A 16,028-nucleotide genomic window follows, 5' to 3' on the forward strand; every position below is an offset into this window, starting at 1 on the left:
TAGATGGGGAACAATAGACTATTACCAGCATCAAATTACCTACAACTATCGTAATTACATCTATATAATTCCTTGTAAAAGTTAGATCTGAAACAACTTCATAATGTTTATCATTATGTATATATATTACTATACCTCCATGCTGATTAGGTTTTCTTTCTATTTTTTCTAGCCGATAGTCTTTTATATATGGTGGAGGATTTACATCATTTGTCCAAGTTTCGCAAAAAGCTAATACATCAAAGTTGCAGTTATATTCCTCGATTGTTTTAAGTATTTCTAAATATTTATTATTTAAGCCTCTTACGTTGCAATAAAAAACGAATATGCCCTTTTTGGAGAAGTCATCTATCTTTGTATGTGTTAATAATTCAATCATTCCGAAAAATTTTCTCTAAACTGTCCAATGTTGGTATCCGAATTGTTGGAGAAGAAGTATCCTTTTTTAAATACACATTTCCGTTATTCGTCCAAGTGTTTAATATTTTTCCTTGTTTTTTTAACATTCTGGTTTTATAGAAAATATTTCTATAATATGGAGTAAGATGTTCATTTATATATATTCTATATTCCTCATTTATAATATGACACGCATTTGTAGTTATTTTTATCTTCTTCTTTTTAATATTATTTATAATTTTTTGTTTGACAACTGAATTGGCACATTTCACTATAATTGGTTGCGATTTAGTTTTGAATTCATTTCTTTCGTTATTAGTGGATTTAATTCTATAGACATTCAATAGACCTGATTGATTAAAATTATCGTCAATAAACGAAAAAATTTTATATGCTATTTCTGTTAAATTCTCATTCTGAAGTGTCGGCACGCCAACAATCTCCAAACTAGAGTTGTTTAGATCCTGCTCCAACATGCAGAATTTTTCTTTTAAAGAATTTAATTCTGCCTTCGTACTTTTATTCTCTTCCTTTAGTTCTGTCATTGTTTCGATAGCAGTTACATAGTTTCTCTCTAAAACATTAATTCTCTCTTCCATTTTGTCAAACTTATTTGTTAAGAATTCTATCGATTTCTGGATTTCTATGTTTGTTTCTTTTACGTTACTCAACTCCAAGTGTATTAGTTTCACTTCTTGTAAAATTATTTCAGAATTTTTGGTAGTTATACTTATAGGTTATGTTGGAGTGAAAGTTAGATTATCTGGTGTTCTATCCACATTTTTATTATAATTATATGAAGTCATAATAATCTGCTCACACTCACCCATTTCTCTGTCATCTTCCAGTTCCTGTGTCCAATTCGCATTGTTCTTAATGGTTTTCACTAATTTGCAATCTTCACATTTCCAAGTTTTTTTGTAAGACTTGCTGAACTTATGAAAGTTTGCTGCCTGGATCCCAAAACAATAGAAGTTAGCAAATTTAGAGCAATTGGAACAAGTTAATAAGTCACTTTCCGAAACTTTGTGCTTGCAAAAAGAACAAGCGCTCAAACGACAATTTGCCATAGCTCTACGCCTCCTCCACTTCCTCTAACACTCCTCTAAGTTTTGCCTACATAATATACATAATTTTTAAGTATCTTATATATGCAAAAATAAAGATTAGATGGTAGTCTAATTTGGGTATATATCTATCTGGCTAGCATAAAATTATGTATTCGAATGCCTCCAAGTTGATCTTTTCTTCTATCATTTATAAACTTAGTTAATTAAAAAATAGATTATTTAATTAATTATTAAAATTTTGTAATGATGAATCTGACTACTTTCAGACCAAATATCAAAATACATGTATTTCTTAATTTATAATTAACCAGGAAAATATCTGACAATATTTGGTTATTTGAATTGGTCCTAATTCCACTTTGCATTGAATTTTATAGACTTATGGAAACTAGTTTTAGACTTATGGAATTTTATAGACTTATAGAAACTAAAAGAGGAAGAAAAAGAAAAGTATTGATAGATGATGTTTTACTAGGCAAAACTTATAAAGAAATAAAAGAGGAAGCCCGAAATAAAGAATGTTGGAGAAAGAGAATTCTATAATTTGACTGCTTTCCATGGACCTGTCCTAGGACAGAACACCCATGAATGAATGAATGGAAACTAGAATATTTTAGTTTGTGTTTCACATTATTTTAATTTATGCTTACAATTTATAAAAACAAATGACTAAATACTGTATATTGCTAATCTCATATTAGAAATTAATAATATATTTGAATAAACCAAATGTAATTTCCTATGCAACAACATAGCAAATGCAAAAGTAATTTCCTGCATTAAATGAAGTAATTGCATTTACTTTGGCACAAAGAATTTAATCATACTTGTCTAATGGTTTTGGTTCTTGGTTATCTATCTTCAAGGTAATCAATTAAGTTAAAATTATTTCTACTATAACAATCTGTAAAATAAAGACAACTTGCCACAAGCTTAAAAAATTGGAAATATGAGGAACTTTGTTCTGAATAAAACATATATAATTTTACAGCAATTCATATGGTTAAAAAAGTTCATGTTGGTGTAGTGAAAATATGTGCACTAAGCAAGTCTTTCATACAGAGCATGCACATGTTTTTGTTTATCCAAGAATAGTCTATAGATAATAACTAATGTAATTTTTTTTAAATTTAAAACAGACGATTCTTTTAAAAACTTATTTTAATGAATTTCCATGATATTGACAGCATTACTTTAGAATAATTAAATAATTTCACTTTTGAAAATAATTAAGGAAATATGATACCTAATAACACAATATTGAAAATTAAACTTTTTTTTATCTGCATGTTAGAAGTCAAATGAAACTGAGGTAAGATCATTGAGGTAACTTTTAAAATTATTAAAATCAAAAAATAAATGCATTAAACATTATTAATAAATCATAATAAATTTTTTTGATTTTTTAACAAAAGTTAAACAAAACTACTAACATATGTTAAAAAGTCATAAAATGTTTTTTACATAAAAGGTTTAAAATAAAATAAAATCCTATGACTTCTGTATTCATATCATTAATATGAGAACATAAACATCTACAAACCAAAATATAAAATAGCAATTATTTGACTTTAATATGAGAAAATAAAAACTTTACATGTTAATAATTTTTGTTAATCAATTATATTGATAAACAAAAATTACCTACATAAAGAAAGAAATTATCAAACTACAAAACTAGTTATGCTATAAATTTTTTCTATGCTATGCTTTAAAATTCTCTCTGTTAAAAAATAATAAAAATACACTGCTAGGATTGTAAACTATTTCTTTAAATTCACTAAATCAATAAAAATCCAAATAAACATTGAAAAAATTATTGATTATTAAAAAAAAAAAAAAACTAAATTATAATTTCAAAAGTTAAACCAAAACAATTATACATTATATAATTATAAACAAAAAATATGAACATGATTTTTATTCATAATTATATTAATATATAGATCTAAGCATTAAATCATTATACATGAATCATTTAAATGAAAAAAGTGTGCAATATTAGACAACACATAAATCATTTATTGTGATTTATGGCCTACTTCTTTCTTTCAAATAAAATATACATATAGGGAATTGTTCTCAACAAATTTGAAAGTTACTGGTACATAGTTGCCAACCATCAGCATTTTGAATGCTCTGTCAGTGGACAGGCCGCTTTTCTTTTTTCTCAGCATTTTTAAAGATTTTCATATTATCACATAAATACTTTATTTAATGAATCTAATACCAATATATATGTCAAAGACATTGTATGTATTTTATTAAGAATGACAAGCAAACAAGAAAGATGGTCTCAGATTCGATCAATTGGGAATGAACCAATATTGATATTATATATATGAGAATTTTAACTCAAATATTATCATTTTAAATGGCAGATATGATAAATTGCATCTTCAAGTTTGATAATGTTAGTGGCCATCACATTGGTGGATAAATCAATCATAGCCAACTCATCAATGGAAAGAATTACTTTTACAGTTAAACCAAATTATTGAGCAGTGCTATAATTTCTATGCCCAAAATGAAGAAACAATTGACTCATCATTTAAAGAATATACAAGCCATATAATATGAATTTTCTCAGGAAAAGAAACCAGGTGGTTCTTTGAAATTTGTGGGATTCTACAAAGATTTGTACACTTGTAAAATAGTAAGGCTCATGATGGTTTTGTCACACAGAATTTTAGGGCCTCCCCTGCACTGCTATGTAGCAAAAGGAAAAAATATTCAGTATGATAAGAAAAACTAAGAGAGAGATAGAAAATAAATTACAACCAGAAATTGTTTAAAAAGTTAGTAATTTATAGACATGCTAAGACCACTTCTGAATAAATCATAAAAATGCCTAACGTTAACATTGGCATGGAAATACATTACATGAATTATGCTGCAAATACCGACCAACACATCAATATATTCAATTAATATTTATGTTTATTCTTACTTCTATTATTATTTCTAATAAAATTTTCATTCCATTACATGTACAGCACATAAATTTAAAATTTAAACATTCCAATATTGTTTCATACATATCCTATATGTATGAAACAATATTGGAAAATAAATAATTTTACTGGTGAAGGCTTATTTAAAGTTTTTTTTTTTTTTGTATATTTGGATACTATAAGATAAAAAACAATCAGTTATTTAGTTATTTTGTGAGAGACATACTGACATCTGTATACAGTTAAGTACTGTACAGTACATCAAAAGTAAATATAAGTGTGAACTTTATTTTATTACAAATTACAGTACTTTATCACTAGCTGTACTGTATATGCACAGTTTAAAGTACACATTTCCAGTATTTATTACATATTTGGCATTTCCAACAATACAATCAAGTGCAACTGTATGCATCAACTTACCAAGATTGCCACATACACTGAATATGTCGTATATATTGGATGTACTGTACTATATTTGGACAAGTTATTTTACATATCAATTATAAATATTACAAATAACTTTATAACATATTAGGTATTAATACAACAAAAATAGGAAAAAAAAATTATAAAATATTTTTAATTTTACAAAATTTACCTTTTTTGTATTAGTAACTCTAAATGATTAAGAAATATTCATTAAATTTTTGTCCATCGATATCTTTATCGAGTGAAACTTATATTTATGCTCATGGTTTAGAATTTATTTCGATAACCCGCACGAAAGTCCATTCATAAATTACTACTTCCTACTTTCGTAGTACTTCCTGTCTTTATTGATTCTTTCAACGATACGTAATTATTTGAAGTATCAATTAACAAAATTCAAACGATTTTCTGACATTATATAAATTAAACTTATAAATTATCAAATATATTTCTTTTTCTGCTCTTTATATTAAACATATATTTTAAAATTTTATAAAATATAATGAATGAAATAGTTTATTTGTAATCTTTTAAACGTCAAATACACGATATATTATAATTCGTTTTTCTGGAAAGAAAATAAACAGAAAAGACACACCTACAATCGCTCGCTCGGCTGTTGATCCGCTGCTTTCTACTATTATTGACAGATGACGTCAAAGATACATTTGGATATAAAAGTAGCCCAAAATACTCCACATTTTGACACGAAATAAATAAATTTTTAAATTATAAAAATTTCTAAGTTATTTAATTAATGATATTATAAACTATATTTGCTTTGTAAAATAATATTATTACGGGTAACATACGTTGAGATTTACATCTCTTTCGTGACTAATCTGAATTAATAATTTCTTGACAAGTGCAAAGAAGAACGCAAATAAAATTTATTGTTGAGGATTTATTGTGATTTATTGTTGAACTTATTGGAAATGTTGAGTCGAATTAGTCTAGAATCGGTTAATTTTATGGAAGAAAAACTTTCAAACAGCCGTAGTCCGTAAACTGCATACGTGCCGGGCTGTGATTAGCTCATGTACTTAAGGACTCGTAGAAAATGGATTCATAAAAACCGGAACGTATCTACCGTGTTATAGGAGGGTCGACTATACTTCCCGGCCGATAGAAGGCCTTCCGCGTCCCTCACATCAATACAAGTCTCCTCTAGTTTGCTCTTATAAATCTCTATTTTCTCAGCGGTTCTCGCTAATATTGAGGATCTCACTTGTTTGATAATGTCCGGGAAAAAAACCGAAACATTAAAATATAATATTTAAAAAAACCGAAAAACCTTCAAAATACAACGAAACGAAAACGAAGTCCGAGACAACAGGGAAACCGATACAGAGGATAAACAGATTGAGCCGGGAAGAAACTACAGTTCTTTCTCCTTGAATTTCTGGCTTTTTAACGTATCTCTCCCCTAAATTTTTAATTTGGTCAGTTAATCCAGTAGCGTAGCGTAGTGGGGGCGGCAAAATTTCACAATAAATAATAATAATATCTTGTAAGAATTTGAACCATTTTATTTCATATTTTCGTCCACCTACGACTCGGACCGATTGAAATGAGCACGGAATAGTGTTACCATCCATCCGGACGGTCCGGGAATCGATATCCATCGACGGTCCGTTCGGGGATATCGTGAGCAACTTGTTGACCTTTTTTTTTCTGTTTTGCTTGTACGATTTATTCGTGTATATATATATATATACACCTCCAATATCCAATACAGCTAGGTCACTTGCGTTACTTCTATCCAAGTCTCCCTAGTCGCTAACTGTGACTGATTTAGAACCAGTATGCACTGCACATTATTTTTAGCATTGAAAAATGACATATGCATGCGTCAGGAACTTCTATTCGAACAAACCTCACCTGCCGTCCGGGTCCAAGGACTATATACTACAAGGATAGCTAGATCCCTATTCTACAATGTTAGCCAGGAATGGCAAGTTAGTGACGTCAGCACGAGACCTGACCTCTCTGTTTACATAGAGCAGGGTGTGCACGTGTTTAGTTTTCGCTTTTAATATTCGTCCAATTTTGTGATTAACGAAGTGATTTATTTTAATATTTCTGTAATTGTTTTATTTGACTAAGTTTTTTATAAGGTAAGATGATTTAAATATAAGTCATTAAATATTTAAAGCTATATTTTTATGTTAGGTGAAGAACAAAATGCTGAGTACTAGGTGTGCTGTGTATGGTTGCAATAATAACCTTCTTTTTTCAAATTGGAAGCAACCTGTTTACATCGGGTTTGATCAAAAAATGACAAGAGAAATACTTTTAAAATTAATAGCAGAACTTTATTTACTATCGTATAATGTAGTAGCTTGCGTCAGTGACTGTAGTTGCAGTAACATAAGTTTATGGAAAGAATTGAATGTGAATATCAATGAAACGTTTATTATGAATCAATTATTATTATCAATGAAACGTATATTAGAGATATAAATATGTGGTTCGACATTTTTAATAGCTATGCACCAAAAGGTTCTGTTCCAAGCAAAAATGGATATGGTGTAGACTTGGAATTACAAGAAGAACATTTAAATAAAATGATAAAAATAATCTCAACAATGAGAGCAAGTGGAAAAAATGCCCTCCAAATTTTCCAGAAAGGAATGATAATCTCAATGAAATCGCTAATTGATCTTTTTCAAGATATGAAATCGACTTTTGATATAAAATACATCTGCACTTAAATCAAGATTGTCTGGAAAATTTTTTTTTTCAAATTAGAAGCCGGGGTCCTAATGAACATCCAAGCCCATTAAATGCTATATATAGGATTAGATTGATTATTTTAGGTAAGAATCCTGGTATTTTAGAGTCAAAAGTAAATACTACAGATCGAAGACAAGAGGAATATATTATACCCAAAGTTTTAGAGAAAGCACATGTAGAAGTATCAAGTGAAAATACAGACCAATATACTGAATGTAAAACTACTTTTTCTTCAAATAAATCTTCAGGAAACTCTACATGCAATCTAGACTTTAACACAATCTCTGAAGAAACTTCCTACGATGCTCTCGAGTATATAGCAGGATATTTTGCCTATAAATATAAAGAAAAATACCCAAACTTAATTAATTCCACTAACAAAATTAAAAATCATTACAACTATAGCATTCCGTCATGGGTGCAACATTTATCTTATGGAGGGCTTATTAAACCTACTGATGAATGGCTAGCAAAAATTATAGAATGGAATAAATATTTCGAAATATATCACGATGAATCGTATAAAAAAGGCCCCGGAGTTGTACAGAATTAGTCAGTGGAAACAGTTTTACCTTTTACTTTAATAAAAGATTTTTGTAAATTAAGAACTATAATAAGAATTAATTATAGAAATCTTAAACAAGAAAACTATAAAATATTGAAAAGAATGCCTTCTGAAAATGGTGATTGTCGAAAAAAAATTAAAAAGTTAAGTAAGATAATCACATAATAAAAAATATAGCTCATTAATTTGTTAAATAAATATTACACAAAAGACTTGTAAATTTATTGACGTACAGTACACTTATTAAATCCGAAAATTCTACAGTAGTTTACATTTAGTAGTAATTTAAAAATTAATTAAGAAATAATTTAATATTTTATCGTATTTTGTTATTTAAAAGGTCTGTCATGTTGAAGTAGAGAGCTTGCTGTGACGTCCCATAGATCCAAGGTCATGCTAACAAATATACTGGATCTGGCTATTCTTGTAGTTTAAAGTCCTTGGGTCAAGATGGCAGCCTACAGCTCTGGGGAACTCGGTATCCGGACGTGTCGAAAAATCCCCAGGAAGTTTTCAGGGCATGGTCCGTCCGGATATATCGGGCCCCATCCCTCACCAGCCGGCCGCCTCATTGTGGGCCTGGCCGAACCCATAATGGGCTTGCTAAAAGTGAAAGATTAAAATAAAAAATAGTAATAATTTGGCAACACTTTCTTTGATAGTTTCTGCTACGGTGTGACGTCATCTGAGTGAGGAGCATGAGATTCGCAATTTGCTTGTATAAAACTCTAAAAATTATTAATAATGCGAGATTCGGGCCGAATTTGAAATTAGGAGTACGTTCTATAGCATCATGCATTGATCGTATGTTATTTTCAACTTTGTATTCAATTAGACTTTAATTTTGATCGTATGTTATGATGTCAAGCATTTGATATTGTTTTTTTTTTGTTGACCATATTTAAAGCACGTGATGAAAGAAATGATTTCTCTCCACATAATTTATAATATACATTGGAATTAACTCAGTCAAGCATAATCAGTTAAATTCTTGGATAGAAATTCTCATTTGATATTTGTATATTTAATTTTAATGACCTTGACCATATTAATTACGAGGGTTATTTTTTTTCAACCTCCACCGACCCAGAATAAAAAAAAACAAGAGTGAAGAACAAAACCACTTGGTTAATCTTTACCTATGTGCACTGTCATGGTGGCTGTTTCCTTTCTTCTGTTTGTTGGAATCAGGGAACAGTTGGGACACATGTTCTAATCTAACTTAACCTATTCTAATAATTTGGTAATTTATTAGAATAGGTTAGGTTAGGTTAGAACGAGCGTCCTCATTGTTTCCTGATTCCAACAAACAGAAGAAAGGAAACAACCGCCAAGATGGTGCACATAGGTGAAGATTGATCAACCATTTTATTTGTAGAAGGTAGTTACAGTCTTCACCTATTTTTCCACATAATTGCCTTGTCGATTCAGGCAGACATCATACTGTGACACCAGTTTTTGTATACTCGTGTCGAAGAAAGTTACCCCAGGCCATTCAGCCAACCTGTAACACTGTCAGTCAGCAGTGTACAGTGTGGACCTTAAAATTTGAGGAAACTCCTCACTGAGCTCAGAAATTGTGAACCAATGCCTTTCTTGCACCAATTGATCCACTTTGTCTACCAAACTGTTGGTCATCACACACTTCCTCCCTTGATTGCCCTCATCATGAATGTTGTCATGTCCTTGCTTGAATTTCCTGCACCATTCATGCACACATTCATAGCTCATGAGTTTCTCACCATACACATTACATTACCTTTGATGAATTTCACCTCCATTCAGCCCTTCGGCCTGTAGAAATCGAATTACTGCTCATACTTTACAGTTGGTGGGAGACTAGATTGGTGTCATCGTGTTTACTGCAGAGTAGCAAATGTCTAAAATAGCTTGGCACAACACTAACTGATGAGGGAATATACTACTACTAGGTGTGCACCCTGTCCCTGTCTCACATGCTTCCAACTTTTTTTCATGCGTTAATGGAGGTTGAAAAAAATAACCCTAGCATATTACATAAAAGAAAGGTAAATGAAAATTATAATTTACATTTGAAGTGTTAACCTTTGAATCTTTTATATTTATATACTTATGTGTATAGATAGTTTTGTAATTACAAAAGTATCTGCCCAACTGAGATGGTATAAAACTTTACTTTTGAAATGTTTAAAACAAAATAAGAATTCACAGTGTTAAAATTTACTCCAGCAATTAATATGCATTAAGCAAAATCAAGCTAATAGAATGTAACAAATAACAAGAATAATTACAATTATCCCATCAGTATATTTAAAGTTTATATACTGTATAAGTTATATTAGTGGATAAAATTGTTAACATTAAATAAAAAAATAATTGTGCAAATACACTTTATTAAGCTACTTTTTTGCAAAATATTTAAATAATGTTTGAACAGTGTTAAGCATTTTCATTTCTTCATACAATTTGTGATAGGTATGGATCACCTTATTAAGATTTCTCTGTACTTCTGCACTTCTTTCTATGTTTGATCCATGTCAAAGAAAATTTGGTACATATGATGTGATCAAAAGCCAGTTCAACTTTCTTGCAGTTGATCCCTTACTTGTAATATTATTGTGCTTGCATTCCTGTAATGTGTATGTCAGAAGGTGCAATAGTGACACGGTTGCACTATCTTGCAGCTTCTGTGATGTAAGTTTTCCTTTCAGATTGGAAGGAAAAAATTTCATCTACTGTACCATAAAAAATTCATGTTAACTGATTAATTATTTGCTTAAAGCAGGAAATAGTTTTATTACATTTAATCATGGTTATTGGTTATCACATATTGAAGTCATGTTAAGTCAGGTTTTTCTGTAAATCATTTTATTAATGTATTATTATGTAGGATTTTGTAACTATGATAAACCAATGGTTAAAATAGATTATATTATACAGTGAAACCCTGTTATTATGTTATCAGTTTATGTGAAATCTGTGTTAAGGCAAATTAGATTTGCAGTCCTGCTGTTGAGACAGAATAGGTATTTCAATGTTAAGGAATTCAATCAACCCAAAAATACTAAATTACATAATCAAACTAGCAGTTTTTAAAATAAAATTTAACTTTAATAAGATGGACTAAAGTTTTTGGTAATCTTAAACTACCATCATCAAGTTATATTCAAAAATGGAACATACTGCTGAAATGGAAAATTTTTAAATTTTACAGTTGTCTTCTCTTGATTGGACAGAATTTATGGCTGTGTTGTCCTCATCACCTGAATATTGGTGGATTTCTTGTAAAGCCTTCCATGCTTGTGCCAGCATATTTATTATCATTAAAATTGATTGCAATGTCTTTATTGTATTCCCTATAAATTTCTAGCTTTTCTAGTTTCCAAATGGCTGTTTGATTTTTTGAATAATGGACAACTTTCTGTCCAGCTTTATTGTTTTTTGTGATTTTGTAAATAATTATGTATGCAATTTATATCTGGGTACAGATATTCCTTGATTAACGTGGTTAATTACTCTCTCAATGCTGTTGCATATATCAAAACTGTGTTAATCAACTACAGTACCTTGACCAACATTAACACCACCACCTGCTAGAACAAATTTTTAGTTAATAACAAATATTTTTATTTTAGTAAATGAAAATAGCAAATTCACCAACACCTTATTTGCTGAGGAAAACATATCTACATTAAGTAAAGACAGCTGTTAAAGCTGTGTTAATTAAAATTTCTGCCACCTATAAAAAGGGATTGCTGCAATTAATTTGTGTTAAACAAATCCTGTGTTAAGCAAGGGATACCTGTAATTATTTACCATAAAATGACAGGTAGCAAAACTGCCCATGGCAAATTTACAATGTAGCAAAATTGTTCACAGCAAACTTGCCTCAAGGCAAATTAACCATGCAGCAAATTTGTTGATAGCAAAATTGCAGCAGAAAATTGACATGACACTCTCTTTGGTCTCTCTACTACATTGTTCAAAAAATTAAGCAGACATTTGGAACCTAGAAAAGCTAAGAAATTTATAGGGAGTGCAATAAAGGCATTACAATCAATTTTAAAGACAATAATATGCTGACACAAGCATGGAAGACTTTACAAGAAATTCACCAGTAATCAGGTGACTAAGACGATGTAGTCATAAATTCTGTCCAATCAAGAGAAGACAACTATAAAATTTAAAAAGTTCCCATTTTGGTGATACATTTCATTTTTGAATGTAACCAGACGATGGTAATTTAAGATTACCAAGACTTTGATTTATCTTATTAAACTTAAATTTTATTTAAAAACTGCTAGAGTTTGGTTTTGTAATTTAGTATTTTAGTGTTTATCTAGTACATTGGAGTGTTAGGTTAATACAGAGTATCAATTTTTAAGTTTCTTCGACTTTGTATTAATGGAGTTTGATTGATTGTATTATAAACAGAAATATATTATATTAAATATACAGATTCTTAAATCAGTGCTATGTAAAATTTTTAACTAAATACTTTGACAAATGATTTTCCTTCTGTGAAATTCATTTCTCATTTGTCTTTTCAAACTTAGAATTAATATTTAGGAAATTTTAAAAAACAAAAGTCTCATTATATGCAATTTAATTAAATGAAAAAAATAAAAATAAAAAGTATGTCTCATATCCTATATCAAATGCAAAAAAGAAATATGACATCTAGATTTATTCTGTCTCATAATGATTATATTTTTTTAAAGTATAGTTTAAAGTGACTGATTAGTACAATTAACATAGCTAATGTATATATGAAGAGAAATTGAGATTTGAACTTTGGAACAGCCATGAGATTTGGACTCACAGACCAAGACATATAGTCAGTGTGATGAGAGATTGCACTTGATCAATGGTAATTGTGCATGTTTTATGGGAGATAGGATGACAGGATGGTGTAGTGCTTGAACTTATCCAAACCTGTTACTAGAGATATATATGGTCTTTTTTTCTGGGAGTTTCTAACTTCTCCTGGATTTTAACGTCTTTTAAAATTAAATGAACATTCCTTTTCAACACTCTCGTTACCACTGATACTCCGCAACATTGTTTAATTCCTTCACTCAGTTTTCTCATTTTCTTCGTTTATAAATCTATGCACATTGCATATTATTTTGTGAGCTGGCTATTTAAAGCTTTAAATAGACTTTCCTTTAAATTTCCTTTTGATGGTAGTGGAAAAATATTGAAACTTTCCAGAAAACAGTCTCCATCAAAGTAAATGTGTGTGTGACTGACTATTAAATCCATAGATCATCCTTCCAGCCTTCCCTACTTTCCCAATTATCACCCAAGCTACAGAGGTTTCACTTTTGTTTACACAAATGCTCTTTTCGAGGAAAAATGATGTATTATAACTGATAAAGCTCATAAAGCAGGTCCTTGCACATGTAGCAAAATTATTATCACATCTATCTCATCCTGTCACACTATCTCCCCTAAAATAGGTGCAGTTAGTATTGAACAAGTGCATCATAATCACACTAACAAAGTCATTTACTCTTATGAACAAATTTATGCTAGACCATATAAATCCAATAACTTAAAATTGGTTCCTTTTTTTCTCAAAACTTTATCATCAAGGATTTCTGATTGTTACTTATAACTTATTTCATATAAACTTTTACTTTAAACATGAAGTATTTAAAAGTTGGGTAGAATTTTATAGTGTTTTCTTGTTAGTGTGATGGTTAAAATATACTATTATCCTACAATAGAATGTCATCTACTTCTATTGCACATGGTAGGCCTAGTTCAAAACAAACTGGCTTCTAAACCATTTACCATTTCTAAAAATGTTCAGTAAAATTAATATCATTTATATTCTGTAAAATACTTTAAAAAATCATATAAAAGGTATATTTAACTTAACTGATATTCGAATTTTTTTTTATTTAGCCTCTCTTGGGTTAACTGAAGAACAAGTTCAAATTCAGAAGATTGCCAGTGATTTTGCACAAAAGGAAATGCTACCAAATATGTCAAAATGGGATGAGGAAGTATGTATTTGAATAAATTAAATAATTAAAATATTACACATTATGGATATGTAATATTAAAGTCTGTCAATTATTGAAAAACAAAAATTACTATTTCGTTTTAATGATATCTAATACTGCAGTACCTCAGGATATGAAATTAATCTGTTCCAAAACTGAGATTGTATCATAAAAATGTCGTAAAGTGAATCATTTTTCCCCATACGATTACATGTAAAACCAAATAATTTGTTCCAACATGAAAAACACACTCAAATTAAAGTTAAGTAGTACATTAAAAAAAAAAACAACTATAGTAAGGAAAACACTGAAAAATGCGTTTTGTAGTTGTAAATGTATAAANCCGGCTGTCAAGAACAGGTTAACTTAAATGAGATTCAACTATTGGTTAAACTGCATTGTCAAGGAGATCCTGCCAGACCATCAACAAAATCATCTTGAAATTAATGCATGATGAAGTGAAATTAGTTTTAAATATCTCCACTGCTTCTAACCATTTGAGGGGCTCCATGTGGGGTGTAGTAAGGATGAGTCTGGCCCGAGAGAAGTCCCGCTACAATTTTGAGATCTGTGGTGTAAGTATTTGAAGGAACATTGGTCTGACATCCAACATGCTAGAACCAACATCGCCCCTCCCTACTTATATCGTAGACCCCAAAATTGTAGTGGATTTGTAAGACAAATGTAGGGATTGCCTCTTTCTTTCTGGCTCTGCCTCAGTTCTGTCATGTGTGGCTTTGTTAAGCCATATTTCTTCTGTCTTTCCTTTCTCTTCATTACTTGTGACCACGTCTTATGGAAAAACCCCACTTCCGGCCTTTGTTTACTTGGCTACGATGTGGTTGGTTAAACCATGTGGTCCGACCTGTGTTAGACAATAGGGGCTGACGCTTGATTGGTCGAAGGGGGGACGGACAAGGTGGACAAAAGGGAGGTCCGAACAGGAAGAGAGTCAGTTCGGGACGAGACCGTGTGGAGCGAGGACACGTTAGGACGAGCTAGGAAAAAGGAATTCGCCACGTGGAAGATCTGAGGTTTTTTTTCTTTTGACCAGTCGCCCCTTTATTCTCCATTCTTTATAATTTTTCTTTTTCCATCTTTCGCTAAAATTTTGGGCCCTAGGTTTAAAGTAATTATTTAAGTTAGATTTAAACTAGACTAAGATTCTATTGTCGGTTGAACGTGGGATCCACGTGCTTTGTCGGGACGAGAGTTCAGACCTAGTATTGTACTGTACAACCTAGTTTTAAGTATCGATATTTGCCTATTTGGATTCTAGAATTTTTTAATAAACTATATCAAAGCCGAATTATCCTTTGGGAGTCAATTATTTATCGTTCGGCTACAAATGGCGTCCGCGACAGGATTTTGTTGTTAACGGTATACTGGTTTGATTGTATAGAAAGTAACGTATTTTCGCGCTTGTAGAGTTAAGACCCTACCTTTTGTAATCAGTTGTATTAATTTTTTTGTTATCACTAGTTATGGATGGTTGTGACCAGAGCAATGTTGCTACGTCCCCAGGAGGTGTGGGTGAGGGTATCCCTCCGGTAGTCACAGGGTTCCTAGGGATGGTACCCAATTTTTCTAATAGTGCCAGTGATTCGGTTAATGTCCGCCAATTTTTCAAGACCATAGATAAAATATCTCGTTTGGCTGGGTGGAACAGTGAAGTGAAAATAGCCGTCTTACAAGCTCGGTTAAAAGGGGGGCCCTTGTCGACGTTCTTCAGCTTGGCTGATCAAGAACCTTGTACGTTTGAGGGAATTAAGCAAAAATTGATTCAATGTTACGATAAACAAGAACCCAAAGAAAGGAATGCACTCGACCAACTCTTAAGTATACAGCAGAACCACAATGAGACGGTGTGTGACTACGT

At 30.7% G+C, this 16,028-nt stretch overlaps 1 protein-coding gene across 1 annotated transcript in view; it reads left to right on the forward strand.

Moving 5' to 3' along the window:
* The first annotated feature begins 8,602 nt into the window (after positions 1-8,602).
* Positions 8,603-16,028, forward strand: part of LOC111639073 (isobutyryl-CoA dehydrogenase, mitochondrial-like) — a 34,200-nt gene continuing 26,774 nt past the window's right edge. Inside the window, exons 1-2 of the mRNA XM_023384846.1 lie at positions 8,603-8,960; positions 14,049-14,149. Of these exons, the coding sequence (XP_023240614.1) occupies positions 8,855-8,960; positions 14,049-14,149 (207 nt within the window). The 5' untranslated portion in view covers positions 8,603-8,854. The remainder of the gene's footprint in view (positions 8,961-14,048; positions 14,150-16,028) is intronic.

The sequence above is a fragment of the Centruroides sculpturatus genome, unplaced genomic scaffold, assembly GCF_000671375.1.
Source record: "Centruroides sculpturatus isolate CEXI.00-Female unplaced genomic scaffold, Cexi_2.0 scaffold1207, whole genome shotgun sequence".
NCBI lineage: Eukaryota > Metazoa > Arthropoda > Arachnida > Scorpiones > Buthidae > Centruroides > Centruroides sculpturatus.